Here is a 20,356-nt window from a genome sequence, read left to right on the forward strand (position 1 = left end):
AATGAGCGGTCTGATTTCGTTCCCTTGGTGACATGGCAAAGGGAACTCATTATAATATTACCGCCCCTTAATCTGTACGTTTCCACCCACGGCGCCGTCATTTTGATTTCGCAAGCGACAACGTTGTACCAGCTCTAATGCCATGGCGAAAGTTTGAGCAAAACATGGTAACTGTTCTGTCTTTGGCTGCACGACGAGCACAGAACACTGTTTAGAGTCCCAGCCTCAGAGGAGACAAGAGAGCAGTGGATTTATTGATTTATTTAATGTATATTGCTGCTGCCACACAGATCTAAAATAAACAAGCGATTTATTTCCCAGCTGTTTAGCTTCAGAGACATAACCGACTGTTTTTGTAACTCGTGTGTTTTTTTAACGTAAACTTGTGTGTGAATGAGAACTTAGTTTAGTACTCACATGCTGTGACAGCCGCTTTCTGTCCGTGTGCTTCGGATGTGTGCACTCAGAAAACTGTATATCAGAAGTTTAAACTCATATGGTTTAAAACGCATGATTTCAGCGCGATAAACATGATAATCAGAACCAAAACAGATTTTTTTAGCAGGTACGAGCTGTAATGGCGCAGCTCTATTCTGGAAAAGGGGGCTGGGAGCAGCAGCTCATTTGCATTTAAAGAGACAGGCCCGAAAAACAGCGTGTTTCTGCTTCCACTCAAAATAGGCATTTTCAAAATGATATAATAAATGATCTGTGGAGTATTTTGAGCTGAAACTTCACAGACACATTCTGGGGACACCAGAGACTTATATTACATATTGTAAAAAGGGGCATAATATGTCTCCTTTAATTTCTTTAAAAACAAACTTCTAAACAATAGTGTATATGTATAATATGTTATAATATATAAAATATATTTATGGGGTGGTGAAGATGTCATAGTACCTGGACTCTGATTGGAGGCTCCCAAGGGTTTACGGTTCTGTGTTTGTCTGAACTCTCACTCTCAGAGAATTGGGGACAGACTATAATTGCCATTTTTTTATTCTGATCTCTTTGTGCATATTGTAGCTCCTAGAATGAGAATCAAAATTAATGTATTTAAATTTCATGCTAGTGTGACCATAATCAACCATGTATTTTCATACATCTGACAAGAGAGTGATCGCTGACCTTTGCCATGTTCCAGTGGCCTTGACAAAGAATAGCATTGCATAAAAGCTATGTCTAAAATACCACATCAGTACATATACAGAGGCCAAACTGATTAGTATGATGAAATATATTCTCAGTATCAATACAGAGAGTATGCTTTGATTGAACAAAGTCTCTCTCATGCAGGAGTCACCTGAGTGGTTAGCTTGTACTGTAGCTGTTCCAGTGTATATAAGCGGCGGCTCTTTGACTGAACCCCATTCTCGGACTGAGAGGGGTCTTTTTCCACCAGACTGTGCTCTGGATCAGTTGGTTTGAGAATGATCTTTGAGTGCCGTGGAACTAAGAAAAACAAAATAATTTGGTGTAGAAACAATTTTCATTCAGAAATTGCTAGTAAATTTCACAATTAATTACAAAGAAACAACAATAAACACATTGAATAGAATTATAACACATTGAAATAGTATTTTCTTGTAAAACATATTAGAATCATTTAGTTTTATTTACAACTTATTTAAAAGCTTTAGAGGGCACATTTTGGGAAAAAAAGGTAAATATCACATAAAGGTGATTGCTTGCATCCCTGATGTCCATTTTAGACAATTTCCATAACTTTAATTCCAATTCTGTCTGTAAATGAACAGGACATAACAAACTGAGGATGTAGCAAGTAAACATATTTGGATGTGTTGATATTCAGCAATGATTTGCCAATGAATGACTTCTCAATGAGTTGTATAACCAATTTGAATCAAGACAACACACACAAAGCATGGAGAATTTCCGGGACAAATAAGCATTGGGCTCTCTATTGAGAATCAAACTAAGGCTTCTTTAATCCCTTGGTAAAAACATGGATCAGCCCATTGTGATGGGGCAACAGCATAACAATGAGTGGTGAATTATGGCTGTTAACCCCATGTGCCCTTTCACAAAATAACAGAAGAGAGTTCTATATATCCCTCTTGAGCCTTATATAATTTAAAACATTTGGAAATCTAATATTGTTCATTCATTCTAGATGAAAATACTACTGAAACCCATGATTACGCTTCAAAAGCGACACCAACCCTCCAGTCCTGCTTCTATCAGCTGCGCCCGGAGCCTGTTGCCCATTTCAATGAGTTGCTGTTTGTCCTGACTGAGGCTGGAGATCAAGCGTGCAGCCTGTTTGAGCTTTGACTGAAGAGTAGCAACATCACCCACGGCGCCCGCTCTGGCTGAACTCTGCAGCAGCAGCAGTTGCTGTCTCAGGGACAAGTTCTCCTCCTGAAGCTGCTTTACCATCTCACTCTTGAATACCGGACATACATTCTTGGGTAACACTTTATTTTAAGGTGTCCTTGTTACACATGTTACATGTACTTACTATAATAATAACAATTAATTATGCATAATTACATGCAAGTAACCCTAAGCCAAACCCAAATCCTAACCCTAACCATATAGTAAGTACATGTAGTTAATTAATATTACTCAGTACTTAAATGCATAATTACACTGTAACAAGGACAGCTTAAAATAAAGTGTAACCCATTCTTGTTTAGGCAAGCATAAAACATACTTCTGATAAGAGACAATTCATGTCAGTAATATGTACAGTAAGTGGCACAGTAATGACATATAATACATATTATTAGCTTTGCTCATAAATACTGTTAGGTACCTGATTTGTTTGTACCTGATTAAGGACAATGGGCTCTCTCCTGCTTGCAAGGTCAACCTTCAGTGCTGAAACCTGGCCACATATATATTGTAGTTAAATAAAGACAGGAAATTATATTAATCAATCCGTCTCTTTAAGGCAGAAAGATCATGCCTTTACTTGCATTTACTAGAAAGTATTGTTTAAAGTTAAATTCTATATACTTAAAACTTGCCTGGTTGCCAAGTGCAACACTCTCCAGGTTGTGGAGCAAACTGCCTTTTTGGTACTCTTCAGCCTCCCGTCTCACTTCATTCAACTCCAGCTCAGCAGCTGCCACTCTTTGCTTAAGCCTCGCTTCTTCAGCTGCTGCTGCCCTCTTGTGATTTTCCATCTCCAGACGTAAGCTCTCATTCTCCATGTGTTTTGAGTGACACTGGAGAAATATAATCATATATACAGTATATATTCAACTTTCCCTGTAACTCATCATGAAATGCCACAGAAGAGCATACTTATTCAAAAAAAATCAACTAGGGGTTGCTGTTACGCCTGCCTGTTTCCCCCTGCTGGCTCTGCTAAACAGTGCAGACGTTAGTTGGGCCACAGGTGCATTCCATTAGTAATTAAACCTCTGATGGTGTTAGTATAAAATATCTGTGCGCCTTAGCGTAAGTCTCTCTTAATTTTTCTCTCTCTTATACATTTTTTCCCCTAATATTTCTTTCCTTTATTGATTGTTAGTGTCAGAGTATTTGCACCTTTAGTTACCACACGCGCGTGTTTTTCCCCCCTTAGACGTCGGTTTTCTTTTGACTGTTTAACAATTTTTTCTTGTCCTATAAATAAATTGGTTTATTGTTTGAAGAATTTGTTGTTTGCCTCTTTTATGTTGCGGTATATGAGCCAGCCGTAACAGTTGCACATCATGTATACTGGCTCTGCACTAACTGGTGTGTGAGTGTGTTAGCTGTTAAAATTGTTTCCATCTAAACAAGAATTACATCATATTATGGCCTTTTAATTATTAGATGCCTGGGTAAGGGACTAAAATCATTACCTGCTGGGTAAGCTGTTCCACAGCAGACTCCAAATGAGCCAGCCTCACTTCCTGTTTCTTTAGAGCAGTGGCACTGGCTACTTTCTCCACTTGCAGCCCACCTGCAAACACCAAAATCTTATCTCACCTCATCTTTTCGCCAGTGAGGCACAGAAAACACACTTCTTTTATTAATATCACCAATCCACAGTATTACACAAGTTTGATGAAGGTTTGAGCTCATAATTTTAAATCACCTATGGTCTCATTAAGTGGTCTCACCTATGGTCTCACAAAACCAATCTAATGTGGTTTTGAAGGTACACATTGTCAGGGGAAACAGGGAATGCAAGGGCAGGAATGCTGGCAGTATTGACTATCTTGGAAGACTCCTCTAACCGCTCCTCAAGATCACGACATTTGGCCTTAAGCTCCAGGATCTCTTTCTCCAGAGTCTGACTGTAGTCTGTAGTCCCTGAAATAGACAAATCACTGTCATACAACAGGGTGGAGGTTAAATTTCCTGAGCCTTCTTTTGCAAGTGCATTATTGTCCTGTGATTTATGCTTGCTTTTACAAAGTAGAAGACAGTTATATTACCCAGAGTATTCTTTTAAAAATGGCACTTGGGGATCATTATTTCCCAACAAGTAGGGGGACAAATGTAGAAATTTCTGAAAGTGTTGAAAATATGTCAGAAATAATAAAATATTCTTTTAAGTTTCTTTTAAGACCTCTTGTACCTGCAGTGCTGGGCTCTGGATTTATGGTCTGACTTTGAGCTATAGGCATCTGCTGGCTCAGGTTCTCCATCTCTTTCCTCATTTCAGCCACCACTGCTCTAAGAGTGCTGTTCTGCTGCTGGAGTCTCCTGATCTCTTCTGATGGGAAACTACTGCTGTCTACTGCAGATATCTGCAGATGCAGTTCACACAGTTTTATGTTATGTAACAAAGTAATTAAACAATAAAATTATGGTATAAGCCAATTAGCAACCACTAGGTGGAGGCAAGAGATTGTGGCATGCTGATCTTTTAAGGATCTGAATTTTCAATCAGTCAACAAGCTATTACAGGACTGAACACACACCACAAACATAATAATACGTGTGCTATTAAGATATGTTTTACTTTACAGTCAGACTATGAGTAGCCAAGCATCTTCTGCTGATATGCTATTTAAAGTCTCGTAAATGTTTCATCCTAAATTACCTACCGAACAGCTGACAGGGAAAGTAATTAAAGAAAGTCACAGCTAAATGTGACATATAACTTCAGAATAGCTGTAATAGCATTGCACCTAGTGGATTTCATCTACAGTTCTATTTAACGAATGGAAGCAGCAGGTCTTAGATGAAATAAATGCTGTGGATGTTGACACTGTCTGCAGTTTTATTTAAATAGTAATTTAAGCTACATTTTCTAAGTAACTAGACAGACAATCCTCCAGGGGCAAGTTAGGGTCAGATGATTCGCTTCATATGCTGTGTGACTCCTACTATTCAGACACTTTGGCATGAAACCCAGAGAACTGTTGGATGAGATACCCAGCAGATCTTTAGCTGTCATCATACCACTTGTGTTTTTTTACTGAAGTACATTCTAAATGGCAATGGGTTCCTTCACAGTATTAAATATCAGTCTGAATGGTGTAACAGAGAAAGCTGTGTGTGGTCTAACCTGAATTCCTGTTAGTGCTGGTTTGGTTCCACGTAATGCCTGATCTCGCTCTACAGTGACACTTTTCAGCAGAGTCACTATCTCCTGTAACTCTCGTTCCTTCTCTCTCAGCAGTAATCTTAGGGCAGATACCAAAATCATTACGTCCTTATTCAGAACAACCTTATGAATAAGATCAAGTCCAGAAGCTTGTGGGAAACACTAACTGATTAGAAAATAAAGGTCATAAAATACATTTTTGCTAAATCTAAACTACAGGTTAGGTTTAAATTTCTTTCTTCATGAAATTATTTTATTTTGAATATTTTAGAGAATACGTTTGTATTTTACAGTGTCTGACTGTGTATCAACTCACCTGGTCTCTGGCCTGTGTAAGGCTTTGGATGAGCTCCTCGCTCCTCAGGTAGTGCTCAGAATGCACCTCCTCACAACGCCGCTCCCAGTCCAACTCCAGCTGAACTCGCTTCTGCTCCAATGCCTGCTCACTCTGCAGACCACTAGACACCTGCTGCTTATACCTGACAGATATTCAATTTACTAGCAGGATTTTTTTTTAAGTAAATGTAAAGCAAATGTGTGTATACCTCAACCTAAACGTGCATCCACATACTTCAGGATGCACAATGAATCAATTACTGGACAACATTATGCTGTGGTCAAATGATGTTGGAAAGATCATCTTTAGGAGCTGAACGCACACGAAAGGCATTACAAAGTCGCAATTATGAGTAGAAAACTCAGAACATTCTTTAAGCCCAGAGTTTCCTAGTTGTGGGCGTGTCAGTGAATAAACATGTTGGATGCAATGGATGCAGCGCCTACACTGACAACAATAAATTTGTTGAAATTAATGATTTTTTTTTTTTTAAATAAAACTATCTAATTTGCATGTACAAATATGGCAGTATTGTATAATTAGGATGGAATATATAGCGATTCAATTTACAGCACTTTCATAAATAAAGTTAATCTTTAAATTCAGTGTTTTTAAAGTTAATCTTTAAAAACACTGATTACTTAACACTGTTAAATGTAATCTTATATTTTTATATTTATATAAATTTTATAGTGTACATTATAATTACGTGTTTTAGTATTTATTACTTTTTAAATTTATTTTGAACAAAGTAGTATAGAATTTTACATTCATTGGCTATTATTGACATTTATCGGTCATAACAAAAAAAAAATTATCATTATTTTATTTCTCACAGCACAATGCAGTTAAACAATTTAAATGTTGTGTAAAAGGTATGCAATTATTATTATCTTGTGACCTCCCTCACCTTTCTATATCCTCTTTACACCTTTCCAGCTCTGCTCTCACTTTGGCTTCTCTCTCCCCTGCAGAAAGCAACTCTGTATCCTTGGCAACATTTTCTTTGGAGATCTGCGTGATGTAAGTATCCCAGCCAGATCGAGTTGTTTCAAGCTGCACTCTGAGCCTTCGGTATCAAATAAGAGATTCAAATCTAAAGCGGATCTGGTTACAACTGTGTTAACAAACACAAGTTAAGGCTCTCGACTGAGTACAGATAAGGCTTACAAGCAGCCATGTTGTCTGTCTTAACCAGTGCATCTCATATATATAATTTATGAACGTTAAATTATAAGCACAGAAAAATTAGGAGCACTTGTTACCTTGAGGCCTTGAATTTTAAACGTTATATAATCCTAGTGCTCAGAAAGGCATTCTCAGAGACACCCACACATTTCCTCTCAATGCATTTACACTAATTTAGTCATCAGCAGGAGCTGCATAATGCATCTCCCTTCCATATACACAAATGGACAATTTCAAATTTCATGAAAAATGTAAATCTTTATGCAATAATATGTACTCCAAACAGATGAAGTATTTCTTGGCAAGTAAAAATGAACCACAGAACATTTCTGTGAATAGTAATTTCAATACTTTTTGTCTTACTCTTGTATCTGCTGGTCTCGGTGATGAAGGTCATCCATATAGCTCTTTTCTCTCCTCTCCTGTTCCAGAATCATCCTGTCCAGTTGGGCTTGCAATTCTGAGATCTCTTGGAGCTCCCTGGTATGAGACCCAAAGCATCCTCTTTCTCCCGAGACCTTCGTTCCAGCTCTGCGTGTCTGCATATATCAAATGTCAAAACATCCAGAGCAAGACATGCTGGCCTACCCAGAGTAATCTGAGCTATGCATATTAATCTACCAAAGAAAGGTTCATGACTTCCTGTTTTTTTGATTGGTCATTAGGATCTAAAAATGTTGTTGTCATTTGTGTTTACTGTATCTTTATGTGTAATAACTGGATTTGACAAGGGTATACTTTATGACAAGGTATCTCAAACTCTAGATGTAGTACTTGCTGTTGTAGGCTTGCTATTTTTTATAATTGCTCTCCATTTGTTTTAGTTTGTCTTCAAACTCTTTTATCCTGTAAAACAGTAATCATGATTGATCTTCTTATATTCAAAATTCAAAAAGAAAAGCTTTTCAGCACACACGTCAGTTTACCTGGAGTCTTTCATTGCAGTGGTGTTCTTTAAGTCCCAGTCTCTGCGCTGGATCACCTTTTGAGCCTGCTGGTAAAGTTCTTCATAGGCCTGCAGGGCCTCGGTGGCCTGACTGTGAGCTTTGGCATGGACCTCCAGCTCTTTGCTCAATAGCTTTTCCTGGACAATTTAATATTATTATTACTAAACTCACAATTATCCATGCAGAAGATCACTCATACCAGAGTTATACTATGGCCAAAAGTATGTGGATACCTGAACACCACATCTATATGTGCTCCCTAACAGCTTCTACTATTCTGGAAAGGCTTTCCAAACTAGGTTGGAACCTGGCTGTGGGAATGTGCCCCCTTTCAGATGTATGAGTTCAGGCACTGGCATTTAGGTAATGGGGCCTAGGTCCTGGTCAGCATTCCAATTCATCATTCACGTGGATGTTTGGACATTTCAATTTATCAACAAACAGTACTTTTGGCCAGTTAGTGTCTAAAGCAGTGGTTCATAACCAGGCGACGGTTGTACGCAGACCTTAGATTCAAGGTTGACAACCACTGGTCTAAATGGCCCTGACTTCCAACATAAAGTTTATGATAGGTTTGATGTGATATGGGTCTTACTTTGAGCTCGTGTGAGAGAACCACACTGTTCATTTCATCCAGCTTCAGATGGAATTCATGCTCCCGCTTCCTCATCTCACTGTCAAAATCTGCCATCATTTCCTGTTGTGGATTGCAATTTACAAGATTCACTGTATTTAATTGATATTGTTTAACCTAATAATGCAGGCAAAAAGAGATTTACAAAACACTTACTGTATATGCCTGTGCTTAACACTCAAATGTCAAAAGTCAAGCAACAACAACACTGAGCAATAAACTATTTTCGAACTGACCTACATCTTAAATAGCTTTGGTTCACCAACATTATCTGTGATCCTTCACGGCCTTATCATTTTACTTTACTGACTGAGTGAGGTGAGGATTGCTTTAGCGATTAGATGACAGCTCAACGACTAAGAACTCCTGCCAGCTGGAATCCCTCTAGGTCAGTGGTTTTACTTTAAATAACATACAATGTCCTGGCATTAATCCCAGGACATTCACTTTGTGGATTAATTTTTAGACCAGAAACAGCAGCATAAATGTAAATATGCTAGACAATTAAGATATTACAGCTTTAGATCTTGTTACTTAAATTTAGGGATGGGCCACAATTGATGTCTAGTCAGTTAATGAAGTCAGTGTATTTTTTTTTTTATTCTGTGGCTGTGTTTTTAGTGTGTTATAGCCACCTGTGTACAGACAGACATCTTTGGCCATTACACTACATCTTGCAGTGTTTTTGAATGTCCTCTGCCGCAGGCATTGTAACGTGTCTAGTTAAATATAGTCCAGCTTTTTTTAATCATACGACCCCCTGTGTTTTTGAACACAACAAATGTGTCCTATAAATTTTGCGGGTGACGCCATACCTGTTTCTGCAGTGCCAGCTCACCATCGGACTCTCTAATTCTCCGCTGGAGATCCCGTTTCAATGTTTCATTCTCCTCCCTGAGTTTCTGAATCTCATTTTCCATCATGCTAAAAAGCCAGAATCAATGTAATCAAAATTCCACAAAAAGCAAATTTAGAAATCAGTGTGGATGACCAAATATAGATGATCCTGAGAAACAAGGTCATACCTCTGGACTTTTTCCAATTTGACTCTATGCTCGACTCCCCTCCTCTGATATTGCACGTCTATGTCCTCCTTCACCCTTCGCTGATTCTCCAGGTCATCCTGAAGTTTTGCCATCTCAATCCTCAGCTCACTGACCTCTTCCCGCCTGGCACTCTCTTCCGTCTGAGCGCGGGCTGCCAAGGCATCATAACGCTCCAGCTCTTTGACCCTCTCCTCCAACACACGTAGATTATACTTGAAGTCATCTCGCAAGCGGAGGAAACGCTCTCTCTGGGTGGACAGCTCTGATGTGGCTTCGTTTAGAGCGGTCTCCAGTTGTCGAATCCGCAAAGCCTGAAGTTCTTTCCATTCTCTTTCTTTACAAGCCAGCTGGGCCTCCAGGTCCACAGCTTCCTGCATGGTTACGAAGCAGATGTTGAACAACAGGGCACTGAAACACTTGACATCCTGTTAAGCAAATCTGTAGACACAAGAAGTGATTACAAAGTGCTCATCAGAACAAGTTTATAAGCAAACATCCTAAATGAAACCCTACACATCATATAAAGCCATAAATTGGTTAAAAAGGCATCTGATAATGGCATGTATTTTAAGTTGTATCCTTCGTGATCAGCTAAAAAGTTCAGCTAACGTTACAAGAAGAACATAAGTCCTTATGGCCAAAATACTGAACTGTCGTAGTGGCTGGGCAAAGTTTTTAGCGATAGTTCATATTAAAACAAGAAGTATAACTTCATAAAAACAAGCTATTTTAAACAATTTCAACAGAATTAGAACTATTTAATTCAATAAAATTGTTACTCACCTTCACGTGTATATCAGTCCAAGAATTAATGAAGAGGCAAGTATTTACTTCGGTTAGCTTGCACAGCGAATATTGTTTTATTTTATGTTCTTGTCATAAGTACATATGACCGGAACTGTGTAAAAGTCAAAATACACAGCAGCTGCTCCCCAAGGGAGTTGCTGAATATGTCTAAAATAGTTTGCATTTAACGTTTAGGTTAGCTAAGCTAACTAGCTAAGGCATAGCAGGAGTTCTAGCTCGGCGCCGCCACAACTATCCATATTCCTATGGTAACAAAGGGCGTCTGCAGCAACATCCGTTTCTATGGTTTGCCTGACGAATGAGTTCCCGTTTTTAATTATTTACGTTACAACTGAGCGTCATTTGCTTACTTTGAAAGGCGGAAATTGTGAGTTCACTTCTGATTAAGCTCTATTTCTGGCATGACTATTATTTCCCGCTATAAAAGCATCACGCTTATCGTAAAGTTATAAAACGTTTCCGAGACCTTTGTTTGAAAAGAAATATTAAATAAATATGGATTCATAAATAAGAAATAGTATTGTATTTTTGAATTGTATATTTGGTTAAGTTACGTAACGTTATACTAAATGTTTCTGACAAAGTACTACAAAGGACGTTTTACCCTACAGACTCTGGCACGTCTGTCAGGCGTACATTGTGTACCTCCCTGCCAGAAGTATAAGACAAGTTGAAACTAGTGAAAACCTGTGATACAACGTTTCCTGCGGCTTACAAAACTGTACAAAAGCGACTGACGTAAAGGGAAATAAGATAGTGATGTCCGGTTCGTGAACGAATCGTTCGATTTAACCGGTTCTTCTTAGTGAACCGGTTGAACCAGTTCACCAAATCGGACTGAATCGTTTGAAACGGTTCGCGTCTCCAGTAAGCATTAATCCACAAATTACTTAAGTTATTCACTTTTTTTACGTGGCTGACACTCCCTCTGAGTTGAAATAAACCAATATCCCGGAGTAATTCATTTACTCAAACAGTACACTGACTGAACTGCTGTGAAGAGCATCACCCTGTTTTGCAACTCTTCAATTTTAGCTGAGTCACAAAAACAAAAAAAAACCCAATTTTTTTTTTGCTGAGTCACTATGATGTGTGCCACAACCACACATGGGGGGAAATGCGAAATATATTTTTTTGTTCAGCACACAGCTAAGCTAATGAGAAACAAAACTGATGCTTCATATATATATCATATAAAACTGATGCTTCATCGGCTTACAAAACTGTACAAAAGCGACTGACGCAAAGGGAAATAAGACACCTGATTCACGTGGTTTCTACCTGCCTGCTGTCACGTTCTAACTTGTATCTGTACTTAGTGTTTAAATTATTCATTTTCTGTCATTTATTAATAAGAATGTAGCATGTAAATCATTTCTTAGTCTTATTAAGATGGATGCTACAACTTCCCGAGGAAACAAAATGTTCCTCTTTTCAGTTTTTGTAATATCTGCCTGTATGTTTTACAATCATTCACTACTCAGAGCTCTCTACAAAACCAACAGCTGTCTATACATAATATAACCACAAACAATGTATCTAAAGACGTGTTTTGAGTTGTTGATAAATTGCTGAATTGCAAGGAAGTGTCATCACCCTGTTTTGCAACTCTTCAATTTTAGCTGAGTCACTATGATGCGTGCCGCAACCACAGTGTGTGACTCAAGTGTTTCATTGGTGACAGAACAGGCTACAGTCGGATGAGATCAGCACCACAGTCAGCTGAGCGGATCTCATTCAATGTCTCTTCAAAAGATGTGCCTTGCGAACGTGATGGTCCTGGTCCTAGGAGGGCATCATCAGTGAAAAACTTTAATCATAGAGCATCGTTAAGGTATGTATATAGGACTGATGCCTTTAAATTGCTCCCCAAGGGAGTTGCTGAATATGTCTAAAATAGTTTGCATTTAACGTTTAGGTTAGCTAAGCTAACTAGCTAAGGCATAGCAGGAGTTCTAGCTCGGCGCCGCCACAACTATCCATATTCCTATGGTAACAAAGGGCGTCTGCAGCAACATCCGTTTCTATGGTTTGCCTGACGAATGAGTTCCCGTTTTTAATTATTTACGTTACAACTGAGCGTCATTTGCTTACTTTGAAAGGCGGAAATTGTGAGTTCACTTCTGATTAAGCTCTATTTCTGGCATGACTATTATTTCCCGCTATAAAAGCATCACGCTTATCGTAAAGTTATAAAACGTTTCCGAGACCTTTGTTTGAAAAGAAATATTAAATAAATATGGATTCATAAATAAGAAATAGTATTGTATTTTTGAATTGTATATTTGGTTAAGTTACGTAACGTTATACTAAATGTTTCTGACAAAGTACTACAAAGGACGTTTTACCCTACAGACTCTGGCACGTCTGTCAGGCGTACATTGTGTACCTCCCTGCCAGAAGTATAAGACAAGTTGAAACTAGTGAAAACCTGTGATACGTTTCCTGCGGCTTACAAAACTGTACAAAAGCGACTGACGCAAAGGGAAATAAGATAGTGATGTCCGGTTCGTGAACGAATCGTTCGATTTAACCGGTTCTTCTTAGTGAACCGGTTGAACCAGTTCACCAAATCGGATTGAATCGTTTGAAACGGGTCGCGTCTCCCGTAAGCATTAATCCTTACAAAACTGTACAAAAGCGACTGACGCAAAGGGAAATAAGACACCTGATTCACGTGGTTTCTACCTGCCTGCTGTCACGTTCTAACTTGTATCTGTACTTAGTGTTTAAATTATTCATTTTCTGTCATTTATTAATAAGAATGTAGCATGTAAATCATTTCTTAGTCTTATTAAGATGGATGCTACAACTTCCCGAGGAAACAAAATGTTCCTCTTTTCAGTTTTTGTAATATCTGCCTGTATGTTTTACAATCATTCACTACTCAGAGCTCTCTACAAAACCAACAGCTGTCTATACATAATATAACCACAAACAATGTATCTAAAGACGTGTTTTGAGTTGATAAATTGCTGAATTGCAAGGAAGTGTCATCACCCTGTTTTGCAACTCTTCAATTTTTGCTGAGTCACTATGATGCGTGCCACAACCACAATATGTGGGGGGAAATGCGAAATATATATTTTTTGTTCAGCACACTGCTAAGCTAATGAGAAACAAAACTGATGCTTCATATATGGAGGGAAGGTCCGTAAATCTCCTTTAAATCCCCTGAGCACATAGTTTGAAATTTGAATAGGAATGAGAGAGAAGAGAGCGGTGGGGAAACGCACGTAGTGCCCTCACACACACAGCCGTATCATTGGCTGCACGTCAGTGTGGCTCAAGTGTTTCATTGGTGACAGAACAGGCTACAGTCGGATGAGATCAGCACCACAGTCAGCTGAGCGGATCTCATTCAATGTCTCTTCAAAAGATGTGCCTTGCGAACGTGATGGTCCTGGTCCTAGGAGGGCATCATCAGTGAAAAACTTTAATCATAGAGCATCGTTAAGGTATGTATATAGGACTGATGCCTTTAAATATGTCAACATGTGTTCTAAGATAATGATTGGGTGATTTTGCGCATGCTAAGCGTGCGTGCGTCGTCGGGATGGGGGGTGCTGAATGCCGGTGGGCTGCTATGGAGATTGACTGATGGAAAGTAACAGGTTTTGGTTCAGAAACACAAAGAATATTCTTTTGTCTATTTATCGTTGAAAATATACACCGTGTTACAGAATAGAAACATTTCTAATTACGTGTATATGTCGGGAATAATCCACATACCGATACAATTGTCTTATTTGATACTAGTCTGATTATGATATAGTGTAATCATCGAGTAGTTGTGGCTATTATAGTGCTACAATTGTTCAAGTGAGAACATTTATACTTAAGGATGGTATATATGTGGATATATACCTATGTGGCAGTGAAAGCGCTATTGGTGGAGGAGAGAGAGAGAGAATAAAAGTCACGTTTAGCACGTAGACCAGAGAACGCCGTGCATCAGATGCTCTTGATGCAAATATTAAGACACAGAATTACATAATAATTAATGTAATTATGAAGTGTACGGATCTTACAGGGGAGTCGATTCTATAAAGGTATTTCGACAGGAAATGTTGTCTTTTGAACAGTTAACCTATATGACGTATGCTATTTAAATCTATAATTTTGTCAGCGTACCATCCTGAAATGAACCAAAATGTTCAATTAGCCTACTGTTACTGTGGTTACCACCTCAAGTATATATATATATATATATATATATATATACACATGACTTTGATAATAAAAGTAATCGCATCTTTAGAATTCTGCAAATGATAATAAAAAAAAACCCTCCTGAAATGGCTTTTTTATTCTAAAATCATTTTCTTTTAGAGGTAGGGTTTAAGTTGGTCTACAGTATTTATAAATGGTTTTTATATATATATATATATATATAATCAGGTGTGTTATATTAAGAACCAATGACCTGAGTATTGTAGGGGGAGGAGGTATATATAATGAAGGTATGTGTAATATGTATGTAATCTGCCTTAATTCCCTTCTCGGACTTAACCTTATCACCATATCCAATACCATTCATAACTATAATCATATAATCAAAACAATGATAAATTAGGAGTGGTATCACATACAGATTTATATATAGAATATACATTGAGTAGATGTTTGAAAATCTAAAATAAATAAATAAATCCATAATCTTCTTGTCATTGCATTGCGACTGACAGATTAGAATCAGCCGTTTCGCTAATTAGTATGGACATGACAAGAAGCATCCATAATTATCAACCAGCCAGTGCCAGCTGTGACCTGTTTCAGAGAAACAATTCAATGGCCTTTCTAAAATGAATCCTAACCCTACATAACACACATAATTTGAATCCCAACTCCATATTCTGTATAAAAAATTACATGGAACCACATGGAGAAATGTCAGGGTCTTAATTTTTAAAGGCTACGGAGTAGGTCCGACGCAGAAGTATAAATCAGCCTTTAGGCAGGTAGGGTACAGAAGCGTGCCCCTCAGCCCCCACCCCCTGCTTGCTCCTAGACGAGGTAGATATGTGGGAGGCTCGGAACAGTAAGAGATAATCAGTTTTCACGGACCTTAAGCAAGGTAGGTTGAACATGCATTGGTTGCATGACTTTCTCTTACCTAATGTAGCTCTAATACCTCATTCTTGATTAACTAATTTCCACTGTGTAACGTGTTGAATAACCCCTTTTTTTTCTTCCTTGCATGCCACTAATGGTAAGTTCTTAAAATGTAAATGTTTTTAATGCATCTAAACACATTTTACTACACCACTTATAAAGATGGCTTAAGTTGTCTTGTGCCGTTTTAGTGGTTTAACTGCTTTACATTTAAAAACACTTTTTTTTGTTTGTTTATTTATATGCATGTAGTACACAATGCCATATACACTAGTTGTTCTTGCAGATGAATAGTTTTGGAGTTAACATTGATTAAAATACTGTGTCTACAGTGGACCAGGTGTCCATTAGCTTGTTTTAAATGAGTATGTATGAGCATACATTGACCAGTCTCTTTAGTTTAATGATTCATGGAGCAATCTTGCCCTTTAAGAAGGTCAATATAGGAAGGCTGAGCATTCTGTAATGGCTTTTTATAGCATCATGTGCTGAATGCCACATTGTCTTCACATTGTTCAAATCAAGTTGTGGTGCGTGTGTGGTTTTATTTATTTATTTTTTGCTAAATGGGTAGAAATGAGAAAAACAAACTCACAAGCCAGAAGACAAATGTCTTCAGGAAGTTGGGTAGCCATCAACAGCTATCTGGCAGCTCCTCCTGTTGAGAGACATTTGAAAGGGCACAACAGTTCACTCATTGCATAGTAGGTTACAGAAGTGTTTGCTAATCCTGGTCCTGGAGCACCCCCACATTACACATTTTGGATTCCTTCCACATTTATCGCCCATGATTCAACTCATCGGGTCGTTAGTTGAATGCTCATGAACTGAATTAGGTGTGTAAAATAAGGGACACAGAAAGTACAGAGCTGGCAGTTTCCCAGGATCAGGATTGGGGAACTCTGGGTTAGAAGCCAAATAATTAACTGATCTAAAATAAAAACTGCTTGTGATGCAGGATTCCTTAAAAGTTGTTACTTGGTGGTGAGTATTACTGTGTGCCAGGCAAACAGAACAAATCTTGCTGTACAGGGATATTTAGTAAACAAGCTACATGAGGCATGATTTTGTCTGTTGAGCACTAGTTATCCATAAACATTAGTATTTTTTTTCAGTCATGTTGTGACCAAACAGTATGCTAACTTTCTTGTTGAATTAAGCAGTAGCACCATCAATGACACATTTTATGAGACCGTTTCTTCTCTTTTTGTTGCAGTTGAGATCTGACAAAGCATCATGGGAGGTGCGGTTGTAGACACTGGTGACAGTGGGGTCAAGGCCCCCGATGGAGGATGGGGTTGGGCTGTCCTCTTCGGCTGCTTCATCATTACAGGCTTCTCCTACGCCTTTCCCAAAGCGGTCAGCGTCTTCTTCAAAGAACTTATCCGAGAGTTTGGAGTGGGCTACAGTGACACTGCTTGGATCTCCTCCATACTTCTTGCAATGCTTTATGGCTCAGGTACAGATGTCCACTGGCAGCAGGGATGGATGAGAATATTTTGTAGCTAAGTGGGTTTTCAAACGGTGGGTCCACAAGAGGGTTCTAGGTGGTCTGTGGAACACTGACATTTTGGAAGGACAAAATTATTCTCGTCCTATTCTTTCTTGGAAATTATGATTTTGCATGCTAATAGTAGTTTGCTTGTTGCAGGGCCTATATGCAGCATCCTAGTGAACCGGTTTGGGTGTCGCCCTGTGATGATGGTCGGGGGCCTTTTTGCCTCGCTGGGCATGATTTTAGCATCCTTTGCAACCAACATCATCCACATCTATCTCAGCACAGGAGTCATAACAGGCGAGTAATGTTTTGTGATTTGCTTATGAAATTCTGATGTACTTAATTTGAATGTATTAACATCTTCAAATATGATGTACTCCAGGTTTGGGTCTTGCTCTGAACTTTCAGCCATCCCTCATCATGCTGAACAGATATTTCAGTGAGAAAAGGCCCTTGGCCAATGGGTTGGCTGCAGCTGGAAGTCCCGTGGCTCTGTGCTGTTTGTCTCCTCTTGGTCAGGTTCTTCAATACAAGTATGGTTGGCGTGGAGGCTTCCTCATCCTTGGAGGGATTCTACTGAATTGCTGTGCATGTGGGGCCCTCATGAGACCCTTGACGGCACCGAAAAAAACAAGCGAGGTGGAAGAGAAGGAAACCAAACCCAAACCAAAGCCCAAGCTTCTTGACTTTACCGTCTTTAGAGATCGTGGCTTTTTGATTTACACGGTAGCTGCGGCCATCATGGTGTTAGGTCTTTTTGTGCCTCCAGTGTTTGTGGTAAGCTATGCCAAGGAACTGGGCAATGAGGACACAAAGTCTGCCTTGCTGCTCACCATACTAGGGTTCGTTGATATCTTCGCCAGGCCAACATGCGGTATCATCGCTGGGCTCAAGTGGGTTCGGCCACGATGTGTTTACCTCTTCAGTTTCGCTATGATCTTCAATGGCATCACTGATATTATCGGCTCCATGGCCAAAGACTATCCATCTCTTGTGGCGTTCTGCATCTTCTTCGGTATCTCCTATGGCATGGTTGGAGCCTTACAGTTTGAAGTGTTGATGGCCATTGTGGGGACAGAGAAGTTCTCCAGTGCCATCGGCTTGGTGCTGTTGGTTGAAGCCTTTGCTGTGTTGGTGGGACCACCTGGAGCAGGTCAGTGCTGCAGTTAGTTTTCTATGTTCTGTAGTTTCTGTGCTGTTAAAGAGAAGTCATAAGATAAGCAGTGATCTTATAAAACATTTACATGACCAAAGTATCACCTCCCAAACTTGCAGATTACCTACCAAAGAAAACCACATTCTCTTTGCAAATGGTCAAAAACTAAAAAAAAAAATATTATTGGAATGCAGGTGGCCCTTTATGTATCTTACAAGAACCTTTTGTTTTGCATTGTAAGGGCCTTCTATTTGTATGATACCATATGGTTCCTCCTTATTTGTATTGTTTAGTCCCCCAAACACTGAACAAATGGACTGTTATAGTTGTCCCAACAATAACAGTTGCAGTTCATACGTCATTGATATGTTTGCCCTGGTGACCTGTCAGGACCGCCACCACAACTGGCCGATCCATGTGGGACGTTTATCTCATAGCTCTCTTGTTTCATTTCACAGGTCGCCTTCTGGATGCCACAAAGAACTACATGTTCGTCTTCCTGCTGGCTGGGTGTGAGGTGGTCCTCTCGGCCCTTGTGCTCGCAATCTGTAACATGCTCTTCATCAAAAGGAAGCCCGAACAGCCTGACCCTCCAGCCAAGATGGAGATGGCCGTTATCGACACGGAGATGGAGGAACTCAACAAAGCACCAAAGAACGACCAAGACAACGGAGGTGGTGAAAATGGGAAGAAGCAAGCCATCGAACATGAAGCAACGACAAAATCTGATCATAAAAAGGTTGAAGAGCCTGAAAGCATAGGGGTGGACTCGATAGAGCTGGAGAACGCTTCCAAAAATGTGACTGAACCAAAAGGTGTGGTTGTAGAACCTGAATCCTCTCTGTGAAGATACTAGAACAATAGACATGACCGAGCTTCCCTTGTAGGACTCCTGGACATGCGTTTGATGTTGTAGTGTATGCTTTTTGTATCGCACTTCAAATGTGGTTGCAAAGGACTGCTTTCAGACCTGCTGTCCAGTTCAGATTCAGCCACTTTTAGGCCAATCACTGCCTTGTATGTTAGCAGATATGTCAGGATGTGTTCTCAAACTTGCATTCAAAAAATAGATTCAATTTATACTGTGGCACCAGATTTTAGGCCAGTAAACACTCCACATCAGAGCAGGTCACCAGCATTATACTGAATATTACCAGCTTGCTTCTTTGTGGCATTCAGTGTTTGCTAATGTGTGTTGTTGGTTCATAGTACCTTTTTTGTCATCTACTGAAACATTTTAAACTGGTCCTGGGAGAGCACAGGATTGTATTAAAGTCCTGCATTTCAGACAAATGGAACCAGATTAACATGTACAACATGCAAATGAGGATCCCAGTTAGTCTTTTTAAATTGGAAACGTTCTTGAGGAATTTACAGAATTCAGACATGCTTGTGTTTGTGGAACGGTCCAACGTATATATGGGACATTCTACCAGAAATGTACATTATCTGTCCTTGACTTGTTACAGTGAATAAAAAGTATTACATCCAAAAAGTGTCTAAAACTGACTGATGGTTGATTTCTGTGAGTTGCTCTGTAAAGGAATATGTCATTCATTAGGTTCTCAGATATTTTTGTATTTATTAAAAACACTTTTAAAAATTACAAATCCTGTCCTTGTCCTTGTCCTCAGCTAAATTGGACCTACAGCTTTCATAGTTTTGTTATGCTAAAAACTGTTATTTAGGAAAAAAAACTCCAATAACAAGTTTAAGTTGTTATCATTCACATCAACTGATTAAAAAAGTGATTCTGTCCCTTACATATTATTGGTGGAGTTCCCTTTAAAATCTTAAATGATTCCCTTTGAGCTAAATTGACCTGTTTCCCTTACATCGGTCAGTCCTGTCATGTTTACATAAAACTCAACAAATGTATGTAATGCGCCTTTAAAGGTATGACTCAAAGGAAGTGACATAATTTGACTGAGGTGAAGCTGACACTGATCAAGGGTGAGTTCTGTCATTGAATTGTCAATGATTTTAAGCTTGTTTTTGAATGTTTTTTTTGAGGAGGAGGACGAGCTAAAGGGTCAGGCCCTGTCACGGTAAAACATCCCAGAAAATAATGAAAATCTTTTAAATCCAAAACATGTCTAAAAAAGTTACT

The 20,356-nt window shown here is 39.0% G+C and overlaps 1 protein-coding gene and 1 pseudogene across 4 annotated transcripts; one reads left to right on the forward strand and one right to left on the reverse strand.

Annotated features, from left to right (window-relative positions):
- Positions 1 to 11,230, reverse strand: part of LOC107722203 (coiled-coil domain-containing protein 57-like) — a 23,317-nt pseudogene extending 12,087 nt beyond the window's left edge.
- Positions 11,231 to 12,148: 918 nt separating this feature from the next.
- Positions 12,149 to 19,751, forward strand: LOC107722214 (monocarboxylate transporter 4-like). Of its 4 annotated transcripts, none has more exons than XM_016530481.1 (5): positions 12,149 to 12,311; positions 16,809 to 17,051; positions 17,244 to 17,387; positions 17,473 to 18,243; positions 18,705 to 19,751. In XM_016530481.1, the coding sequence occupies exons 2-5, from the start codon at positions 16,829 to 16,831 to the stop codon at positions 19,091 to 19,093; spliced, it is 1,527 nt and encodes a 508-aa protein (XP_016385967.1). In that variant the 5' UTR covers positions 12,149 to 12,311; positions 16,809 to 16,828; the 3' UTR covers positions 19,094 to 19,751. The 4 variants fall into 4 exon arrangements, with proteins under 4 accessions (XP_016385967.1, XP_016385965.1, XP_016385966.1 ...); XM_016530479.1 differs by lacking the exon at positions 12,149 to 12,311 and adding an exon at positions 13,153 to 13,935; XM_016530480.1 differs by lacking the exon at positions 12,149 to 12,311 and adding an exon at positions 14,904 to 15,704.
- The last annotated feature ends 605 nt before the right edge of the window (positions 19,752 to 20,356 follow it).

This window comes from Sinocyclocheilus rhinocerous, unplaced genomic scaffold, assembly GCF_001515625.1.
Source record: "Sinocyclocheilus rhinocerous isolate Xijiao unplaced genomic scaffold, SAMN03320098_v1.1 scaffold334, whole genome shotgun sequence".
Taxonomy (NCBI): Eukaryota; Metazoa; Chordata; class Actinopteri; order Cypriniformes; family Cyprinidae; genus Sinocyclocheilus; species Sinocyclocheilus rhinocerous.